We start from the raw sequence: 22,046 nt of genomic DNA on the forward strand, positions 1-22,046 counted from the left end.
AAACTCAAAAATTGCATTTAACCAAAACTAAAAGTACTAACGTCATAACTGGGTGCGTTCGTTTAGCTCACCCGGGTCGACATGGGTCAGCTCCGTGCCGTTCGATAAGCTCTGACGTCATTCTCGTGGCTCACTCGGGTCAGCCACCACAGACCCTGGTCGGAGCAGAGTGGTGGAAATACGTCACACGCATGCGTTGTTCATTCCATGACACGGACAAAATAAATATGGCGGCCGGACGGCGGAAATGTCAAGTGGACTTAACAAAATAGCTTTATTTCAAGTCTAAACGTAATCAGTTTATTGAGTTCATTGCGACTTTTGAGGCTATAATTCCAGCCGACTGAAAAAGCAGTAACTCTCAAACTAAGGCCCAATCCGAAACGGGCGTTTTTGTCTGTGGCTACGGCCATGATGGCCGTTGCTACGGGCGTCACGTGAGGATCGTGATGGCCGGCGGTTTAGCGTTCGATTATAGCCGGACTGTCGTGGCTAACCCGTCTGCCTTTACCCGAGTCGACCCGGGTGAGCTAAACGAACGCACCCTATGTAAGGAACTGTAGATGGAAGGAACTGGACTGTAGATGGCGCCATATAGGCTACTCGGCAGACATTGCCAACGCGCACTGGTATGGTACTTAGCATACGCCACACGAGACCCTATTCCATCAGAATTGATGGAATAGGGTCTTGAAGAAGAAGAAGAATTGGCCTACTACGCCAAAATCTGACCGTTTCCCGCGAAAAAAAACGAGGCACCGTAACTCTTGATTCTCTCCGTTTCAGGATCCCTTATTCGAACTCCAGAAATGTATCAAACAAAACAAACAAAAGTAAGCGCTGCTAAACATCTGGACAAATCGTACACTCCAGCAAACATCCATGATATAAACAAAATGAGATATTTCCCTGCATCAGTAGTACTTTTTTTCACGAAATCGAGAGCACTTTTTTCACGGTACCATAGTTGACTAAATGATCTCTTCTCCCTGTATATACATGTATATTTCACGGACCTTTTAATTTCTTCCGTTCTGTGCTGACCCCTATGTTTACGATCAAACCACCAATCTGTTTCTGCTTCACTTTTTCCTCACAATTCTATAGATTCCATGTTTGTCTGAACCGACCCATACCGATCATCGCTTTTCCTTATCCTCACTCCTCTCTTCACCAATACCTTTTATTTTCCTTCCATATGCATAGACAAACGTGTAGATAAAATGACCTTACGTATTTTTTTTGGTTTTTGCGCAATTATTTTCAAGATATAAATTTGGGCTTAATTCCAGTCCTTCGCGGAACAATGCTTGCATCATTATCCTGATGGATAGGTCACGCATGACCGGTAGTCATTCCTCCCACTTACAACCGATCCGTTCAAGGACTCACTGAGCCTTCTCGACTCCCGCTTACTCCGCATATTGCTCATTTATCACGTAGCATCAAGAAGTTCAATTATTCAGCAAGACAAAAGTCATCGTTTCTTGGACGAGTGCTCGTCACGGAGCCCCATCACCAAGGGGGAGGAAAGAAATTGCCATTCATTTACCAGGGACAAACTTATTTGAACTCCACAGTCACATATAAGGACCTTTTCATAGACTTCCGATGCGCAGGCTAGGTATTACCGTGTGGGCTATAATTGAATTTGGAGCGCATGCTTAGGTTGGCGTCTTGTTTTCATTGGTTAACTCTCATACGTCAGTGTTGGCGTGTGCGCGGTTCCTACCACATGCAGCCTAAGGTAGATGTGATCTAGCGTCGCTTTGACCATTCTCTCTTCCTTAGCCACTTTTGACTTACATCGCAACATCCTGGCATCTGCTGTACAATACCGACCCATACCTAATCAACTTCTTATTTACCTGTCTTGGCGGAGCGTGATAATCAAGGTGATTTCATCTCAACTTTCTCGGCCAAATTCTTGGGACCAAATTCTGCTCTTGTGAAATCTAAACATAATCTAGTGCAGCCCGCTTGTGAGAGTTTCATTCCGAGCTGTGACGGCCACCACATCGCTGTATTTCTGACTTTTTAGCGAGTGCCCAGACATCAATCGAAAGATTCTCCTCGAAAGGTAAGAATTTAATATACATGTATACTTTTCTTTGTGTGTGTGTGTAAAAGAAATATTTTAGATCTAAATTAACCACAAACTTGGCAAATTATTTAACGGTAGGTTTTAAGAGTCAACAATGAAATGAGAATGACTTAACGAAAAATGGTTTCCATTTGTATGAAAAAAGATATTGGTAAAAAAATAATTGTGTGAATGTGTTAAAAAAAAACTGGCGCTGTTGAAATAAACAGCACAAAATGTAATCAGTCCCTTAATTCCAAGTCTGTATCCATTATCCCTTTTCAATCCTTAGCATTTGCATATGACTTCATAATAATGAAGCGTAACTTATGTAGTTTGTAAAAGTTAACACTAACGCAGACAAGTGTGTATTCACCCGCAATCGTGGACCCCCTGTTACTACTGATAATGTAGTAACCGACGAATAATGTATCACCAACCGATAATGTCACACAAATTGACCGATAATGTATCACTAACCGATAATGTAACAGAAATTGACCGAAAGTGTAGTAAAATTGTACTACACTATCAGTCGATTGTTGTTACATCATCGGTCTTAACCGATAATGTAACAAATATTGACCGATAGTGTAGTAACATTTACTGCACTTTCGGTCAATTTCTGTTACATTATCGGTTAGTGAAACAGTATCGGTAAATTTGTGTGACATTATCGGTTGGTGATACATTATCCGTTGGTTACTACATTATCAGTTGTAACACCCCCTATTGTCCCTCTTTTGTTTGTACTCTAACTTTCAGGAAGACCTCCCATATGTTTTGTACACGATCGTCAATCGTGGAACTTCGGGAATTGTAGACCGTATTGTCCTCTGTTGTTCAACGTCCCCTATTGAATACAGAAACCAACTCAGTGGCTTGAAGTGTTTTAGCCCCCTCCCCAAATAAATACATACATATATAACTAACAAGGGGGAGGGAAAATAATGTAATCTTTTCTTCGAAATGACACTGATCAAATATCACATCGATAAAATCCTTTAACCTAATACATTGGATCAGCAATTTAGGCGCAGTTTGTATATCTAACCTTGTTTTTGCCTATGGAGATTGTTTTCAATTTGTCTTAGAATTCAGTCTTATTAAAAAAAAAAAATAATAATAATAATAATAGTAAAGCAGCCTGACGTTTCGATCTTAACAAGAGCTGCTGCAGAGGCAAAATGACAGAGATACAAGAAACAAACATGTAGGGATTCACAATCATGGAGGGTTGGAAGGAGAAACACAAAAGAGGGATTAAATAATTATTGGAACGGACCAATGTGGGTGAAGATCAAAGGGAAAAGAGTAGAAGAACGAACAATGGACGGATTAAAGCGGGGGACAAACCAAGGGGGATTAAGTACAGGGGGAGAGGCACACCAGCGCTGGTGAAGATAAGGAATCAGTCTTGTTATATAAACAGCCTTTTGAGCAAGATGTTAATCTTGGATTTTATTTTGCGACAGTAAATCGAAACGTCCCCTCATTTTCAACATGTTGTTCTCTTTTGATCACGTATTTTCTACACACTTTTTAACGGCAGAGAGCAGGGCCATTGAAATATTTCGAATAATCCATTAGCCTGGGTTATATTAACAAGCGACTCCTCTATTTGCCAAGACATTGATCACGGTGCAAAACAATCCCGTAACATGTTTACAACCGATGTTCTGTTTTTTTGTTTAACGAAATGTCAAGAAGTTTAACAATTCCCCTGTCGGAAAAAAAGGGGTGGATAGAGATTTCAGAATTGATGTGCACGTATACATCGGCGAGTTGTCATACAAACGTCTACCAAATTATCGAAATTCTAGAAAGATATCGGAAACTATGTCAATTTAGGGCCTCGAGGGCAAGGCGCTTTAAAGTACGAGATATCTGGGACTAATAATTTTTCTTTAGATCCAAGAATACGGCAAATCATAAAAATGAAGAAAAAAATGCGAAATCATCAAAATTTAATTTTGTAAAGAAAATTCCAAACGATTTTCCCCGGTACTTAACACATGTAAAAGAACGGTAGCACTTAAAATGACTCCAACAAGAATATTAGTTTGCATTAGCTTTCGTAGCTACATCTATCAGATGCGACTAAGAGGGGTATGATCATGCGAGGTTTATACAGTCTAAACAAAAGGTGACGATGAGTCAGTATATACATCTTGCATGAGGATGCCCCTCTTATAGTCCGGTACTTAAGTCTGTGTTTTACACCTAATTAAATTACGTTGAATTAACGGGAATAGAAATTCAAGCTTGCTATCGCAATGGTAATGTAAGAGGGAAATAGGAGACAAGAAAATGATAGAAGACTGAAGAGGAATCATTCATAAATAACTGACGCAACGTTTGAATTTAGTCCCTTGCCGGAAAAACAGCAAAATGTAAAGTCCGTCAGTGGTGCACCCAATGTGGGGGGGGGGGGGGGGGGGGGGCCCTCGGGGGCCTTGAGCCCCCAAGAGGTTGTCAATTTTGGTTTTTTTTGGTATTTTTTTTTATTCCCACGATTTGACCTTGGTGACATGTATGTGGCCTATTTTCGAGTAGTATAATAGGGGTGTAAGTGGCGCCACCAACGTCAAAAGTCCCCCCCCCCCAAAAAAAAAAAAATTCTGTGGCCAAAAATGTTGGACAAAATGTTATTGAAAAAAAAAAAACTTCTAAAACATTTGAACAAAAAAAAAAATTGTGAGCCCCCCCCCCCAACAAATCCTGGGTGCGGCACTGATTAGTCCGTGCTGTTCAACACATTTTTTTTGTTGCTGAATAATTGTTCATCGTGTTTATTAAATTTCATGAACCCCCCCCCCCCCCGGCCCGTTCAGGGGGATCCGCAAGATTCTGAAGGAAGGCTTTTGTTTCGGGGTTGCGCTTGCGCAAAACAGATCCAGGAGTGGACTGGTTCTTTGTCCCGACATCTTCTTTTCTTACAGGGGCAGGAACACGTCTAACCCTGCGAGAACTAACTTATTGGTTCGCCACAAATAATTCGTAATCGTGAGGCGATTTTTTTTTTGGTCCGACGTCCCATTCAAAATGTATATAACCCTTGTATTTATAGAAAATAGCAATTTTTTCAAACAAATCTCGGTATGCATGAAACTCTAAAAAAAAAAATGACATGAATGTTACTTGTTGGAACATATTTTGTGAGCCAAAAAAATTGCTGATTGAAAACATTTTTGAGAAAAGTTTGCTCATTGGTATACTGCCATGCATGTACTGACGCAACAACGACTCACCAAAGAACAGAAATTTACAATACCAAAATATCAAAAAATCTGGAAACTTTTGGTTCTGAAATAGCTGTAACATTGAAGTTTCTACTAAAAATGACATCACACTTTTGCTCATGAAAATACCCTTAAAAATTGCCTAATGAAAATTTAAAATAAGGCTATATGGGACACAATGGTGCATTTTCAAGGATTGCATAAAGGCATTTATTTATTTTTTTACATTACATGGGCCATTTAAACGTAGTAATGACACATTTCTCTTCCTCCGAACCGCGCTTTCTATGTTAAGACGACATTGCGACAAAGTCACATGATCCACTCAAACTAACTCCAGTGAGATGGATAGTGTATGATATCCATCTCAGAAGATCCATGACAACGCCCTTGAGTCAAGATGATCATTGGAAAGTCTGATTCGATACTGTCGTCTCGATGAAACCTGGGAGTGCTCTTGACAATGAAGGACAGCAGCGTGTAATTGATGAGACAGTGTTGCTTCCTAATTGCAATCCATGTAAAGGATCGTTTGGTTGGGGTTAAGCAGGGAGGAGTGCAGGCAATGTATCACAGGAGACGTCAGAAGGACCCCGATTAACTCGTAAAAACTTTCTATACAGTAAGCCCAGCGCAGTCCATGATTAATTGTATGGTAGGGGAGTTAATTAGCCATGAATTAACAGTTGTGTGTAGCTGTGTTTTCGACTGTGACGAAGAGAGACTCCACACAAAAGTTCTCTGTTGTCCAATGTAATTTATTAACACGAATATCTCTTTACAAAATGAGCCTTCATTAAAACTAGGGGCGGCAATTCCCCGACACACCTGGTTTTTTTTTAAAAATATTTTGCTAGCTTTGACATCCTTTGTAAAACATTGTTAGTGGTTTTGTTTGGCCATGACTGATGATTAGCCAAAATAAGTTTGCGAATTTTGGTACCGCTATACCAGAATACAGTGATGGATATCTACAGGGAGTGATATTTCGATCACAGTGAAAATGATTCAACCTCCGGACAATCCCAACCTCTCATATTCAAAGTTAACTTTGAATTTGTTTGTGGATATTCAAACTGTGAAGGAGAATACAAACTAACCACATTTTAAATTACTGTATTTGGTCACTAAGAAGTAACATTATTACTTCCTCCTACGTGCGCTTGCTAGTTGTGGGTGTAAGCGACAAGCATTACATTCAATGTGTGGACTTCCGATAAACCATGTAGCAGCGACGTTGTGTGGACTTGCCCACGTCCATACAAGGTTTCCCCTCTCTGGAAAACAGGTTTAGAGGCATTTTTGGGTTAGGTTTATCCGTGGCAAAATGAAGAGAAACACTAAAGGGAATCATAGAGAAAAATCGGGTTGAAAGAGTTTTCACTGTTTGAGAAAAAAAAATTCACTGGTTTTTCTTAACTACACGAAAACAAAGGAATGTACACACTAGGTATGTACAACAAACATGCGTATGTGTGTGTTTTACTAAAACTGTAGATATGACAACAATTTTATGGATGATATAAGAATATCACATCCGGAAAAATATTTTAGCCAAAGTGGATTTTTACAAAATATTGTGTGTCTATAGCAAGACGCAAAAGTTACGCTAATTGACTGTAAATGTCAGTTTCATAATTGCAATTAAGTTAAAAGGAAGCCGTAAATGGAAAGGCGTGGAACTCAAGAGCACTTTATATTATTGGCAGCGTTCCATTCACTGCGCTCGCCAGGAATTGTTGTCTGTTTTACCCGAAACCAGTCTCTTGACGTCACTATTTAGTCACTCAAGTTCATTATGGGTTCACTATCCTTAAGGTATGTTTCTTAATCTTGCATAAAGTCAACATATTATTTTGTATAAACTTGTGTTTAAGATGCATTGATGAAATAGAAAGGAACACTTAAGTTTTAGTTATTTCCCTACCAAACGAGAGGCTTCGCTGGACGCATGCAACATCACAGCAAACGGAAACGTCGTAGGCCTACTCTATAAAATAATCCGCCTGGTGATTTTTCGATAGAGTGTTGAGGGGACGGTGATTTGGTATTGGGTATTTAAATGTTCGTATAAGGCAAGGACGCAATGATGACGTAAAAGTGAGCATGAAACCAGACTAATCTTGACCTCAACGTTTCAGTTTAGGACATTTTTATACTCAGTGATCGTCGGTCAGACAGCCAGTCAGTCAAGAGTCAGTCCGTAAGTCAGTCAAAAGAGAACAGAACAGCAAGCTGGTCCTTCGGCTCCAGCGATTTTTTTCTTTATTCCAGCGGCTAGCCTGCTAGTGACATATCTCTCGCCATGTCTCTTTCTCGATCCGGGATGCATCTGAGATTCTGACTTTCAAGGGTTTGCAGTCGAGTTGCTCTTTGAGCTTGATAACCAGGAGATCAAAGCCGTGTGTACGTACACTTTTAACGCAAGTGCTGCGACAACAATCCGGCAACCCAATCCGTTAGCATGACGTCGGTAGTGGAGGACTTGTGAAATTAAAGCTACAGTCAGTAATGGGCTTAACTGCAGTTGAATCAAAAGTACATGTATATCCAAACCTGTCGTGACATGGTGGAAAGGCAGCAAAGGTTTTCTTGTTGATTTTTTTTTTTACCCTATGAATCCGAAACATTCAGTTGAATCCATTTCCAAATTGAATTTTTTTGGCACACCCTTTTATTTCCAATGGATGTTGCCAACAAAGCACGGCCGTCAATCATAAATTATGAGGCAATTGTTACCAGTACCTTAAGGAAAATGATTGTGGCCAAGGGTTTGACGTTGTTGTAAAAGGTTACATGTATTGTATATATAGGCCAAGGATTGTTCAGCAAAAAGGCATAATTCACGAATATGGACGCAAAGTGGAATGCGACAAAAGAAAATATTGGTTGATGTAATTGTGACCCCATTGACTCGCCTCTGACTCAATAATTCCGGAAAGATTGGAGCACTTTGCCGTTTTATTCATTCGAGTTCCTGTTAACATCTGTTTCTCCTGAGGACGATCAGGCCATACTAAGCACAAAAGTCGAGTCGTCCCCTCGTGATGCCCTCTGTGTTTAAGAGCTAGTCACTTGACGTAATGTCTGGTTCTTCAACAAAGTCGATTTTTCTTCAAAGTCGATTTTTCTTCGTACGAATTTCCATTGTATGTCTTATTTTAAAGAAAAAACGAACACACTACTTTTTGTCTATTTTGGGCGTCTACAACCCTCTAAAAAGGGTTTTATTATCGATTGTTTTTGCGCACAAACAGGTCAACTGTTTGTGCGAGTAGACTGGTTCCTGGTCCATACATTATCGATTCTGATTGGGAAGGGGAAATCACTGTATCTTGCGAGAACAGAATTCTTTGCCCAACTAATTCGTAATATTTGTAAAGTAATGTTTGCAACATGCGACTATCCTTCGCTGGATAATGCAATTATAAGCGCGGGAGCATTTTCTTCTTTGTGTGTCGTCATGTTCTACCTTGACGTCATTGGCTTTTGATAGAAATGTCTTCTTCTTCTGGCATTGTAGTACATCTCATTTAACAATAACGAATGTCGTTTCATCAGGTATAGGGATATATGAATTACATTTTACATATACACTATAAAAACTGAATTTAGAATTATTACACTTAAAGTTATTGTATTTTACATGTAGAATTTACGACATGTGTAGGTTAATGGAAGTCTGTGACTACTTTAGGTACACCGTAAAGCCTGTTAGTACCATCAAGTATAAACTGTAAGGGTAAATAAAATCGACTTTTAATATCAGGTTTAAGTCGAATGACAGGTGCACATTTTTATCAATATTTATTAACACCTGTCTCAGAAAAACGAACTTTTAAGTTGACTTTAATATGTATGTTATTATTGATGGTAGGAACAGGCTTTCATGTTGTGCAAAAAGATAAACATGTCTTGGACTAAACGTGTGAAAATGTGGGTACAAAAAAAAATTCCTCTTAGAAAAGTAAACTCTAAGGACCATTTTTACATTGTTCTGTCAGTGAATGCTGAAAAGCACATCGAGTCGAAAACAAACAGGCATACAATCAACAGATTACATCAGTTGTTCGCAAAAAAAATTAGAGCATGACCAACATGGAACTATAAGTTCGAAAAGCAAATGCTGAATGCTAAGATTACGGAATTCATCAGATTTACACGAGTGTGTATCGAATTCACGAGGAATCAACAACTGTCCAACATCTCTCGATCTCGATGCGAAAGAATCTCAAGATTAGGCCTCCTCTCCTTATCTCCAAGACACAATATATTCCCACGTAGGAGTAACTTATAAACGTGGTCGGTGAGCTAAGTACCCTCGTGGAGTACCCTCGGCGGATGATGTTTAGCGGAGGTTATCCGTTGATTGCCAAATTTTGGAAAATCAATCAAGACCAAGAATTGCTGGGGGCCAGATTTTTAATTTCGCATTCAAGTGGATTCACCCCCGGTATAGGCCTAGTAATGACCATCATGTCCGACTCGGATTGAGATATTTTCCAAGGCCATCAGTCATACCAATGTCGATTCCATCCATCAAAGTATGCCAAACATATACCAGTAAACTTCATCTGATATTTTTTTAAACAATTATTGACACACAATTATTGACATTAATACACACGTCTTGAACATTTGGAAACATACATTTTACTGTCTTATGTTATAAACTGTCTTACGTTACGGTACTACTAGTGAAGGTTTGCGGTAACACATGTAGACATCTCTTTTGGGAAGATGTGTGATTCTGAAAAGAACAGGTGGGTTGTAAAACTCTACGTTTAGATCAGTATGCGCCACCATGCAAAGTTTCCAATCTTACTTACGTATCAGTATTTTATAGGTACGTTATAGTTACGTACGTTATAGTTACGTACGTTATAGTTACGTTGTAGATATGTTACGTTACGTTTACCGTTATAGTTATGTCACAGAATGTTTCATTCGTCTCCAGTGATGTGTTTGGGGTTTTTTGTTCGAACTTTGTGCTTTGAAATGTGCGGAGAATTCTTGTCAATATTTTTGAAGTACAGTTTAGTGGCTGCATATTTTGTTCTGTTTGTTTTTGGAGTTTTTTTAATCAACGTTAAACAGCCTTGTCTGGATGAAATCATTGCTGTAGTTTAGACAGGCAACTTATCTAGATATGTCCTTTTTGGTATTTGTTTTCTCAGTAGCTCAAATAAGGATTGAGCCTCTTCATGGTTTGTTTGTCGATTTCTATCCCTGCAAATGAATTGACAGTTTCGGGTATAAATTGGCACAGGTGTTGATGTTTGCGATGTGAACTTCGGACATTTGTCAAGTGACCCCTCTGTCGGTCAGTTTTGATGACCGCAGCGTAACCGACAAAGCTGACAAATGAAAAGGCATATTTGCAGATTTCAAGACACTTAATGAAATTTATGGAAAGCTAATATCATTCATAAAGTTGATTTGACGTTGACAGTGCAAAATACAAGCGGCGTTACCGCTTTGAATTTGAAAATATGCTCATTTCACGAGATTTTTTTTCAACAAGTCTTCCTATATAGCAACAAATTTCATTGAGGAAAAGTGCCTTTAATTCATTTTATTCGGAGCTTAATCTGTAAATTCTATTTTCACAGAAGTGATTCATGGATTTGCGATTTTGTTTTACCCTGTTGTCTGTTTTTGATTATACCATACGACAAATGCAAGAGCTTTGAATATCGGACTTTTGTTTATTCAATAAATAAATATTCACATCGAAATTGGTTCCGCTACCTTCAGGCAAAACTCTAATATTCCTATTTACCATATTACTGAACGTACATCATTTGTGCTGATGAAATTCAACAATCGGACATGCTTGATTGTGATATTACAATTGCCGTATAACCGAAGGGATGCGAACCAACGACCTTCAGATTACATGTATATTATTCATTCAACCATCCTTGAAAGATGCCAAACACCTGCGAAGGAAGTTAACACACCTCACTAAACCATGAGCATTTTATATTGCAATGCTGTTGGATATATGTACGGCACCGAAGCTTCTTCCCAATATAGAAATGTCACCCAATAATTGTTCCACGTGGAGATATCAATCACAATTTTGATTTCAACACAGGCATATCTCTTCGTTTCAAACAACCTGCAGCTGAATCGAATTATCTGTGCGATGTCTCGAATATTCGATATAACAATAACAACCAATTTCATGGCTTGATGACTGCCAATGGAGCTGCTATGAATGCCAGACAGATGTATGATTTACGTCGTGCGATAACTCACACTCGGAGGTCGTCCAGTGCGATATCGTGTTTTCCTTCAGACATGTTAACGGAGCGATGACTAAGGAAAGGGCTACGTGTAACGGATCGCATCCGGGGGTAATGAATCGAGAGAAATTCAATGACCAGAAGGCATGAGATAGGACTGGTGCGAGGTACCGGGAGGCATCCCCTAAATCCTTACTTCAGAGGGGATAGATTGACCATGAAGTAAAGACCCCAAAGGCATAACAGCGGAAATTTATGAGTAGGATTTAAACTCACAGGTTGTACCCTTTGTTAAGATTTATACAATTCAGAATTTAAAAATTCTAAATTCAGCCGTTGATTTCAAACAGTGTCATTTGTGTGAGTTTGTTTGAAGTCGAAACGTTGCCAAAATGGGTTGTAAATGATAACATCGGTATCAATTATAAGCAATACAGTGTTGTGAAGACTAGTGTTGATTTGAGCTATTTAAGTAAAGGGGAAATATCTCATGTTGGTCCAATTGCATGCTGCAAAATCCAGCACAAGATTTTTTTAGTTGGAAAATGTCCGTTTCATTATTTTTAATTCATCCTCATTGTCGCCAAAGTCGCACGGACGGGACTTCTTCGGAATAAAAAGGAAATGCAATAAAAATGCAAATGAGACGGCCTTCCTAAGTTGTTAGTATCGATTTCTCTTTGTGCTGGTTTAAAAAAAAAATCTTCACCGAGGGGTGACAATTCTAAAATTATCTGGCTGAGTGTCGACAATCATACGGCCATTTCTTCAGGTCATGTTGGAGGATAAAAAAATTCAAGCGCGGATTATTTTTTTTTTAGAAATATGAAGTGTGAGCATCGTATTCCCAAACAGTGAATATTCACCATATTTGAGTGAAAACGCACTCTACCAGACTGAAACTAGACGCAAGATGATTTAGGGTAAAATTCGTTCTCTCAAAATTAATAGAAATGGAGTTTTCACTCCAGTATCCTCTGGAGTGATTCTTTTTCGGAGTATTGCAATCAAAATTTAAAGTGATTTTCAGTCTAAATCGTGTGGTCCCTAGTTTCATTTTTCTGACTTTTCGATATTTTCCCCCCGAATGTTGAAATTAGGAAAGCGATCACTGAAGTACCCTGGGATGAAATTCCCATACGGAATACGAGCTATACAGAGAAATATCTGTTACCAAAGGCTTTTGTTTCTCGACAATTTCTTCGGATGTGATTGCTCTGCCTAGTTTGTTGAAAGTGTATCATGCAGTTCTGTTCTATTTATTTTTGACAAGTGCCTCATATGCTATCGTCAGACCATAAAGTCTGTACTGTTAAGTGCAGGTGTTTTTATGCATTCTTTGAAAAACGGCAATATAAAATTCAACAGAAAAAAAAGGAAATGAACGACAGATGGGAATGTTAAATTTCTTCGTGATTCTTTATTTCAGAACTATTAAATGAAATACGAATATCCTGTGGCAACGTATCATCTGATCTAATATCAAAGTTAGATACTTCAAATATAAAAAAGCGATAGTAGCTAAACATAAAAAACCTCGCAATCAAGGCCTGGTCTTCAGAAACGATGACAGAAAAAAGCAGAAGAAAAAGGCAGCCTTGGTTATTTGCATGAAAAGACGATTTTCCCATAGGTGTGTTTGCAGTGATTCGTAATCCTTGCAGTATTCCGGAACAGCTTTTACAAATTTACATATTGGGTAAACGTTTTAGTGCCACCGGGTGGGACTCGGTGAGCAGGTGTTACAACAGGCAATTTGGCCAGCATCAATCAGGGCCTACTCCGGACAGCGTTCGTAGAGATACTAACGTCAACTTGCTCTTCTTCTTTTTTTTCTTCTCAGTAATCTCATGCTGTAGGTTTAATTCCTTAGCCCCAGACTCTTTTCATCCTTGGATGTTTGCTCCGGCAATTTTTTTCTTCTGATGATTCTTGGGCCGTGGAGGTGGGCCTCGGCACGCCGTTGGCCTTTTGCAGCATCATGAAATACAATCAAGGGCTCTTCGTAATACTAAGACCTACTAAAGCCAGGGAAAAAAGTTCGCCTTGGTTCCCGTTGAGAGCCAAACTCATTAATATTATGATAAAATAAACGAAAATCAAAAGAAATTCAACATTATTCATCAAATAGAAGTACATGTATACAATACTCATATGTTCACTTGCCTCAATCTTGCATTGGTCCAAGAAAACCAGAAAACTACACCAAAGTACCCACAAATTTCAAAACCCACAATTCAAAAGGATGACAATGAGCCCGTGTCGATATACACTATACGTGTATAACATTATAGCTTAAATTATTCGATAAATTGTTACTTCAGTTTATCGGATATAATTGTTAAGGCATTTTGTATTAAACATGTTTAAAATAACAAAATGCAAACTTACAGACACAATTATTCAATGCAATCACAGCAAGTACATAGGCTTTCGATAAGGATTCAACCCTAGATTGAAAGTCACATATCCGTTGTATTTTGGCAAAACAAAGACATTCAGAAAATTGGTTTTATACATTTTGTACTACTCTGTGATCAAAATATATTTTAAAAGTCAATGAGTGTAAGGAATCTTTTTTATTGAATATCCATTTGGATTTTTTCTAAACAAATAATGAATCCGATGCTAAACAACTTATCTCGTTGTCAAGGTTATAACCTGTAATAACGAGTCCGTTTGGCCTCTATAAAAGTACAAAGCAAATCAACACACACATTTCAACACACAAATGTGTGTCCTGCTTTCAGCGTATTTTAGCTGGTATGACTCGAAATATTCGGACAATGTGGCATTCCAAATCGAGTATACCCTGTTTTTTCCCCTAAAATATTTTTCATCCCTGACATCACTCAGTCGATTTGTTGGCGTTATTTTCAGCATGACGAATTCCGCGCTCGACTGAAATCTCGCCCAGTAGTCGCTGGCAAAATTCACAAGAGGACGAGTGAAGTGGTTTGACGTTTAGTTGTCAAACGCGTGAGCATGTCCCCGAGGAATGGAATCCATCGGCCGGGCGAGCTAGACACCTTAGGCTACAGGCATCTTCCTGCCTGTGAAATATTGTTCACTTTTCTGGCGATAATGACCAAACACCAAAGGCGATAAGCAGGACAAACTGCCTTGTGTATCGAGTCGCACATGGCCATTATCTAGTTGAAAATATGAGCAATACGTTTGGGAAATGGTTTTGGGTATAAATGCCATCAAGACAAGCAAGATTTATGCGATGCTGAATTTGAATATGCACCGGTGCAATTAATTTCTGTCGCGAAATAAATACGACTTTATGTCTTATCTTTGTAAGAATATATGTTGTTTTTCTGTGACAGGTAATTGACTTTGATAGTTTATTTATATCTACGTTCTTATAATGGTCATAAAATTAATAAAGCCAAACTTTGAATGCATAATGGTTAAATTATGAGTTAGGAGTGGGCATGTCATTTCAACCTGAGAGAGGAATTTCAAAATAGTCGCATTTCTTTATTCAGAAAAACCACTGACCGTAAACTTGTGGCCACCTATGAACTAAAGATGTTTTTGAGTGAGTTGTACTCTTTTAGTAGGACGGTCATTCTTAGACCAGTGTGAGGTCAGTTGGCCTCCAGGCTACATTCATTGCGTTTGGTCTCCAGGCAACATACTTTTGTAAATAAAATAAAACATCAAATGCGTTTGAATGTCTTGGGATCAATTACATTTTGTCCAGAATTTTTCTTTTTTTGGTTCACGTGAACTATTATGGGAAAAAGCAAAGCGAAGACCATATTTTTGGGCATAATAAAAATCCCAATCTGACGCTGGTATTTCTAGCAACAAACGCTAGAAGACATCAAATTATTTCGGCTGACGTTGGTACATGTCCTGTCCACCGCCATCAGTTTGACTGCCAAGTGATGTTATAGTCACAATCGATTTCGCAGATCTTTTCATAATTACCAAGTAAAACCAAACAATAACTCAACGCTGAGGGAAGCGAATTCAATTTTATATTATAGTGTGCAATGCAAGGAGCTGCTAGTTGATTCAATTACAAAACAGAAGAAGAAAAAACACACCATCTAATTTGGTTTTTACTTTACACGTAGAGAGCAAAATAATTGAAAAAGAATGTTTGCGATGCTCATTTTGTAATGAAATTACGGAACACGTCAATCGACGAACTCTCCCAAAATAGACCTAAACATAGATCAATCCTGTAGAATGAAAAGTTCATGTCACTGACACTGACATTTCATTTTACTGCTGTGACATTCTAATGTTGCAAGTGGGTCTGCCCGATGTTCTCCAATACCTATGTTCCCCAATACCGATGTTCCCCGAAATCCATAGGATTAGGGTTAGGCCAAAAAAAAGTCTTCGGTTTCTGGTATGGAGCTTGCCCAAAAAGTGGTGCGGCGACGCGGCTTTTTTTTTTTACCAGTTTTTTTTTTGCTTCAAATGTCGGCTGATGACTGCAAGCCACATAAAGCTTATTCTCGACCATAACCCAATCTAAAAACACGTTAAAATTGTATAGCAACAGGATTCCAGTCAAACCAGTGAGTTTGGCGGTTTTGAGACATCATCTTTCATTGAAAAAAAAACTTTTCATTTTGCCGACACGCCTGTCTACGGCGACGCGCGCGCATACCAGAAACCGGAGACTTTTTTTTTGGCCTTAGGGTTAGGGTTAGAGTTAGGGTTATAGGGTAGGGATTTCGGGGAACACCGATATCGGGGGACACAGGTATTAGGGAACATAGGTATGCACCCGTTGCAATGAGTCTGGATCGGTTTACAATCGTGACTAATATAATCCCGTGTTGTGTGAAATAATACATGTAATTTCACATGGATCATTCTATAAATTTGGGGTCTACTTTTTCTTCCCCTTTTTCCTGTTGGTAAATTCTGGATGCACACCTTAGCACATTTTGCCCTAAGAGTGATTAGGAAAAACAAACTGCCGATATCCAACAAATGAGAATTGCTTCAACTCATTTTTAAAGGTATGTATGGGATCATTTGTGTTTAGTGCATTTGTTTTCTTTTGAAGCAACAGAAACCTTTAGAAGGGTGCATGACAACAACACTGAAGCTGCAGCTCAGTGATACCGTTCGTTTCGAGAAAACAGAGGAAAAAGCACAGTTTTGGGAGTCTCGTAACTTGATTCCGTTGGTAACGCACGTAAAAAAAAAAAAACCACTATTTCCGTGGGAACATTTTCTAAAACCACCTCCAATGACTGCTTTCGTCCGAATGAAATCATATCAGGTGGATTATTTTCACAGGGTCTTTGATACCAGTCCTTCCTTCCCTCTCAGCAAGTATGTTCTCGTTAAATCGGTATGTTTCCGCGGAACTGCAATATCCCGACGTGCCTTGAATGAAAATGGAAGGGCAAATAAAAAAGTTCAGAGGACAGGAATAATGTCACACTGGACTCTAAATTGAATGAACCAGATACATCAGATGCCCTCTCACAAAGTACATGTATTTAGGAATGTTTGGTAATTCTTTAGCAATAAAAATATGCTCTGGAAAATACCAGTATCACTGCACAAAATACTGAGTATAGCCTAAGACAAAGACAACAGCATCGGAGAAAGAAAACAAACGCAGCTGCTAAAAGGAATGTTTTCATTATAATTACTAGAATACTTCCGTTACCTAAATTGCTCATTATAAAGACAGTATATGTATACGTTAATGGAGGACGCGAGCCATTACCTATATGAAGACGATGCTTCAATTCAGGTAATGCATCCTTACACACGTGCCAATTAAGGTAATCATAGTTATATGCACGCGTTTCATGAACAAACACGTCTGGCCGTTTGAAAGTGCAGACACTCAAGAAGTGACTATATGATAATGTTCTATTAATACAGCGTCTGATGAGCCTATCTTGGCTGTACGAAGTATAGATCTCGCTTAATCACTCATTATCAATATACATCATTTCTGGGTGAATAACTTCAGTCAATATATCTTATCACAATGGTTTTTTGATACAGGGACCCAATTTTTCTGCACGGTAGCATTCAGCCCCCATTTTTAAGCGTTTCCATCGCATCATTGACGTCTCGCTTTTATGACAGAAACTTGAGTTATAAAAGAACTTCGAACCACGAATAAATGTTTGATATTCAAGTTTAGCAGTGCATGAAACATTTTCACGCTGAATTTCCCTACTGTTGGTGTTATATTGCATCCACTGAGCCTAACCTTAAACATGACGAATTATGATACACGCGATGTGACATCTTAGTTCTTTCTAGATACGACTTCGGGTTTTGGCATAAAGGTGCTTGAAATGTATTTAACTAAATAATCGAAAGACGTTAAAGTTGGTATTAAACGTGCTTTTTCAAAATTTCGATTTTCTTTTCCGAACGAAGGTTAAAGAAATATAATATCCTGTAACAAATATATTTGCTTGTTTGTTTTTGCAGGCCTTTATACATTAAAAGTGGTTTTAAATGGCGCGCTTCAGTTCAGAAATTGCGCGCACTATTCAGAACGAATGAGGAGCGTCCCACTGTTAATACAAAGGTGGAAATTAATTTATTAATTACTTGTCTTGGGCTGATTTTTTTTTCTGCGATGTCTCATTGAAAGCTCATAAATAATGTGATGCCAGAAAATTTTCAATTCAATTTGAAAATCTATTTTTCAAGGTGCCACACCCAAAAAGCACGTATACACCAACTTGAATGACATAAGCTCTTCCAGAATCTTCTCACAGGCTGAAGGAAAAGATCTGAATTGGTCTATTCCTGCCTGAGAAAAAGGCCTATACAGCTAACGATATTTAGAAGATTGTTTTCAATTTATTTTCGACAGCCAAAACAGCTGTTGGTATTTCGAAACTCCAAACTTTTCAATAGAAACAAACAAGACTTCAAGTAATAGCAGGTAACTTTAAAACATGTTCTGTTGACAGTTCCCAGTAACATCACCGGGCAGAAATTGGCAGGATGTGCGTGAATCCGATGTTTTCAGTCAAAATGATTTCACATTTAAGATACCCCCTCGATATTGTCCAGCTACTACCGTGTGAGTTAATCACCCATCAAGGCATTCACTGCTGCAGGCAAAACACCTTTGTCACTTAAATTGATGAGGACTCCTGAAATGTACTGCGGAGGGCTTGAACAATTTCATTAGCTACATCTGCGAGGGGGGACTTAAGAAAATAAAGGCGAGAAATCTAACGGCCCTTCAGAGTACGATGTGGGTACGGAAGCTATGTAACATCGCACCCCTAAGCCTGTGCGACGGGTAAAGAAATAAAGATGAATCGACCGTAAGAACGGACGTTGGTATCTGCAGCTGATCCCACGCGATGTTATCTATGGCCTGTCTCCTTCTATCCGATGTGATCTGTATATTACAGTTTTAAAGACGTCAACTTTCCTCTTGATTTCGTTTGATTGATATGCCCTTCGACAAGTCTTTAGAGTTTGGAGATGCTGTTCTTGGTGCTACTTTCGTAATCCATGTAGAGTAGGCCTACTGGTTCCCATCCTTTGAATATCGATCACGTGGGCACCGGTCTCTCACAGGGCGGATCTGTTTGTGCTCAAACACGACGCAAAATGAAACTTGAGAGAGCAGTGGACGTCCAAAACAGAAACAAAATCAGATTTTTTTTCGGGGAGGGTGGTGTTAAAATAACACACTCAAAATTCATCGGCAACAGAAAAAAATATAAGCCATTTCTTTAAAACGCATTAACATTAAAGAAAAACAAAGAAGAGCAAAATAAAATTTTAAGACTTCTTAGCGTCACTGCTATCCTTAACGATCTTCACTAGCTGACAATCTCCAACCGAATTAAATTCAAACTACCGACCCTGGTTTTCAAATGTCTTAATACTGACTCTGCAGCTTCATTACTTAACGGAACTCATTCAGTTGTACTGAAGCTTAGCTTCGATCATCAGTCTATTGATACCAGATTACTCGTCGGGAAAAATTCTTATTACCTCTGGTGAAAAAAAGCTTGCACGCTGCTGCCCTTAAACTCTGGACCAATTTACCTTACAGTATCCACCACCCTAAATCATCAGCAGCTTCCATAAAACCTCTGAAAACTCATTTGTTTAATTGATGTGTTAATGTTTATTTGTTTATATTCCTCTTGTGTTTGCTTGATGTTTCATTTGGCGTAAAGCGCTGTGTTACTTTCTCCGGTTTGTTAGAGCGCTATATAAATGCTCTGTGTTTTTATTATTAAAGGACTATTGTTATTATATCCACTAGCGTGTCTGCCATTTGAGGAAGTTGTAGTGTTTATTGATATTCATTGACGTGATGAACAAATTCAAAAAGTATTCGTGTAGAGTCCACTATATATGCGAATTCTAATCAACCTATTCAACGTTTAGTTATGCATGGTGAATAAAAAAAGTAATCCAAAACTAATGGATCAATATGTAACAGTTATGAACTTGAAAACTGTCAAAGTGGCTCCATCTTACGGGTAATTCATTAGCTTTTCATTGATATCTTATTTGCATCTCTTCAGTCGCGGATGACTGAGCACCATTGATTTCAAAATAAATGTCAATCAAAAAATCTCTTTTTTACACGTTTGCCGTATAAATGGTGAGTTTATAAGCTGTACGAAGAATGCGCTGACGCTGTGGACAGCGCGTTAAAAGTGGTTTCCGACCTAAAAATACCTTCTTCATTAAATATTGTCTGTTACTTTATCTTTCCCTTGATGGACTCAGTGAAAATTGCAAATTATGTCTCAGTCTCTTTCTTTCTTACTTTCTTTCATCGCAGGTCACGATGTGTAGTTGGCTTAGTGTTGCCATAGCAACAGTGACGTGCCTTTCGATTTCGCCAATCGCGTGCCTGCCTCTTCATGACGTAGCCGACGGCAGCGAAAGGCGGGAACTACTACACACGTGGTTGGAGCCCTCCGACGTCATGACGAATCCAGGTCCCAAGGAGTTTGCCCAGTCAGCCAAGTCGCTGTTGCTGGCTAAGCCGAGGGACTCTGGCTCTGTGCTTGACCTACTGCTGGCACTGCGAGACCCAAACAACGACCCTCGTGAGCTCGGTCACCAAGGCGAGGCTGAAGCCGTCCTGAGTAAACGGGGACAGTCCAAAGTTGACGACTACGGTCATGGTATGTTCTGGGGTAAACGAGGCGCTTGGCTGCAACACGACGAAGTCAAGACGGGCAGAGCTGACCAACAAACCAAGAGGGCGCATGATGAATACGGCTTTGGCTTATTTTTTGGCAAGAGAGATGATTCAGATTACGACGACTTTACTTTGTAAATAATCTTGAGAATAATGCAACAAAATGGGGGACAAAATATAAAGCCTTCCTGCGTTTCACGGTCCGCGATGCAAAAATAAAATTGATCTTAAATCGCTTAATGGAAGGCTTGATTTTTTATTTCACTGAAATTGCGTTATAGGGAAAGGAACTTGTACTGTCATTTAACATGATGTACTCGTGTTTAGGGAAGTCTCAGACATTAATAACGACGCTTTTCTTCATTCGTTTTTTTTTAACTTTCGATGAATGAGATTGGGCAGACAATAATTATATTTTACGGCATTTTTGAATTGATAATTGCTTTATTGAACAATGCAGGATCGACAAAAGAGGTCAGCTGGAAATGAAAATGCTCAGAAAACTGATTTTTATGGCTTTAACAATGTCATCATGATTAATTTAAAGTAACCTAAAGAAAAAAAAAGAGTTCGGATTTGTTTGACAAAACAGTTTTGACATTTTTGATGATTACATTCTTAGCGACATTTTAATTCACTTAAAAAAAATTCTTACAAAGTAGGCCTGTGGTATAAAAAATTTCGTCATTTTTATTGTCGGCCCAATATCATAGCTCCGCTTACCATAAACGAAGAACCTTCGCTTATATTGCAAACAGAAAATGTGCTGACGGAACGCGTACTTTATGGGTTAGCATCCGTATCATCTCTTAGAGCCAAATCCTCTCTGAGTGGTCCCCGTTTGCTATTTCTCGGATTTGCAGCATTGCTGATGTTGCTTGTATCGTGACTTTGGGCGTGGTCCATGGGAACATGGCATAGGCTTATATATGGTTTATGGCTTCTGAATCAGCCATATGGTTGCGAAGGGCAAATTCTATTACGTAACACTTTATTTTGAATGAAACTACATGTACATAGACATGGTCACGTTGGCGGGTGAAATCTTAGAAAATTAATTTCTCCAGTTTGGAAGACCGTATCTTCATGCAACTTTCAGGATTTATTTCCCCTATAATGATCCACATACTTTTTGTTCAAATTGGGGGGGGGGGGAAGGCCTCGCTACGTGCAAATTGTAACACTGGCGTGCGCAATATCTATCAATCTTTTCAAGCCTCACGAATATTAATGAGGTTCCTATCCATTACGGTGTGCGGTAAACAATTGGTAAAGGCCTCCTTCACGAGTTGTTAATTAACAAATATCACCCTTTTTGCCGG

General features: G+C 38.9%; 1 protein-coding gene across 1 annotated transcript; it reads left to right on the top strand.

Moving 5' to 3' along the window:
* The first annotated feature begins 1,629 nt into the window (after positions 1 to 1,629).
* On the top strand, positions 1,630 to 21,706 carry LOC119740447. The gene is made up of 2 exons (XM_038215763.1): positions 1,630 to 2,080; positions 20,359 to 21,706. Exon 2 carries the CDS (start codon positions 20,365 to 20,367, stop codon positions 20,860 to 20,862), a length of 498 nt encoding a protein of 165 aa, XP_038071691.1. The 5' UTR covers positions 1,630 to 2,080; positions 20,359 to 20,364; the 3' UTR covers positions 20,863 to 21,706.
* Positions 21,707 to 22,046: the final 340 nt, after the last annotated feature.

The sequence above is a fragment of the Patiria miniata genome, unplaced genomic scaffold (assembly GCF_015706575.1).
Source record: "Patiria miniata isolate m_02_andy unplaced genomic scaffold, ASM1570657v1 HiC_scaffold_5, whole genome shotgun sequence".
In the NCBI taxonomy this organism is placed as follows: Eukaryota; Metazoa; Echinodermata; class Asteroidea; order Valvatida; family Asterinidae; genus Patiria; species Patiria miniata.

Coding starts and splice junctions, on each gene's coding strand:
- LOC119740447 (XM_038215763.1), top strand. CDS start 20,365: ATGTGTAGTTGGCTTAGTGTTGCCATAGCAACAGTGACGTGCCTTTCG.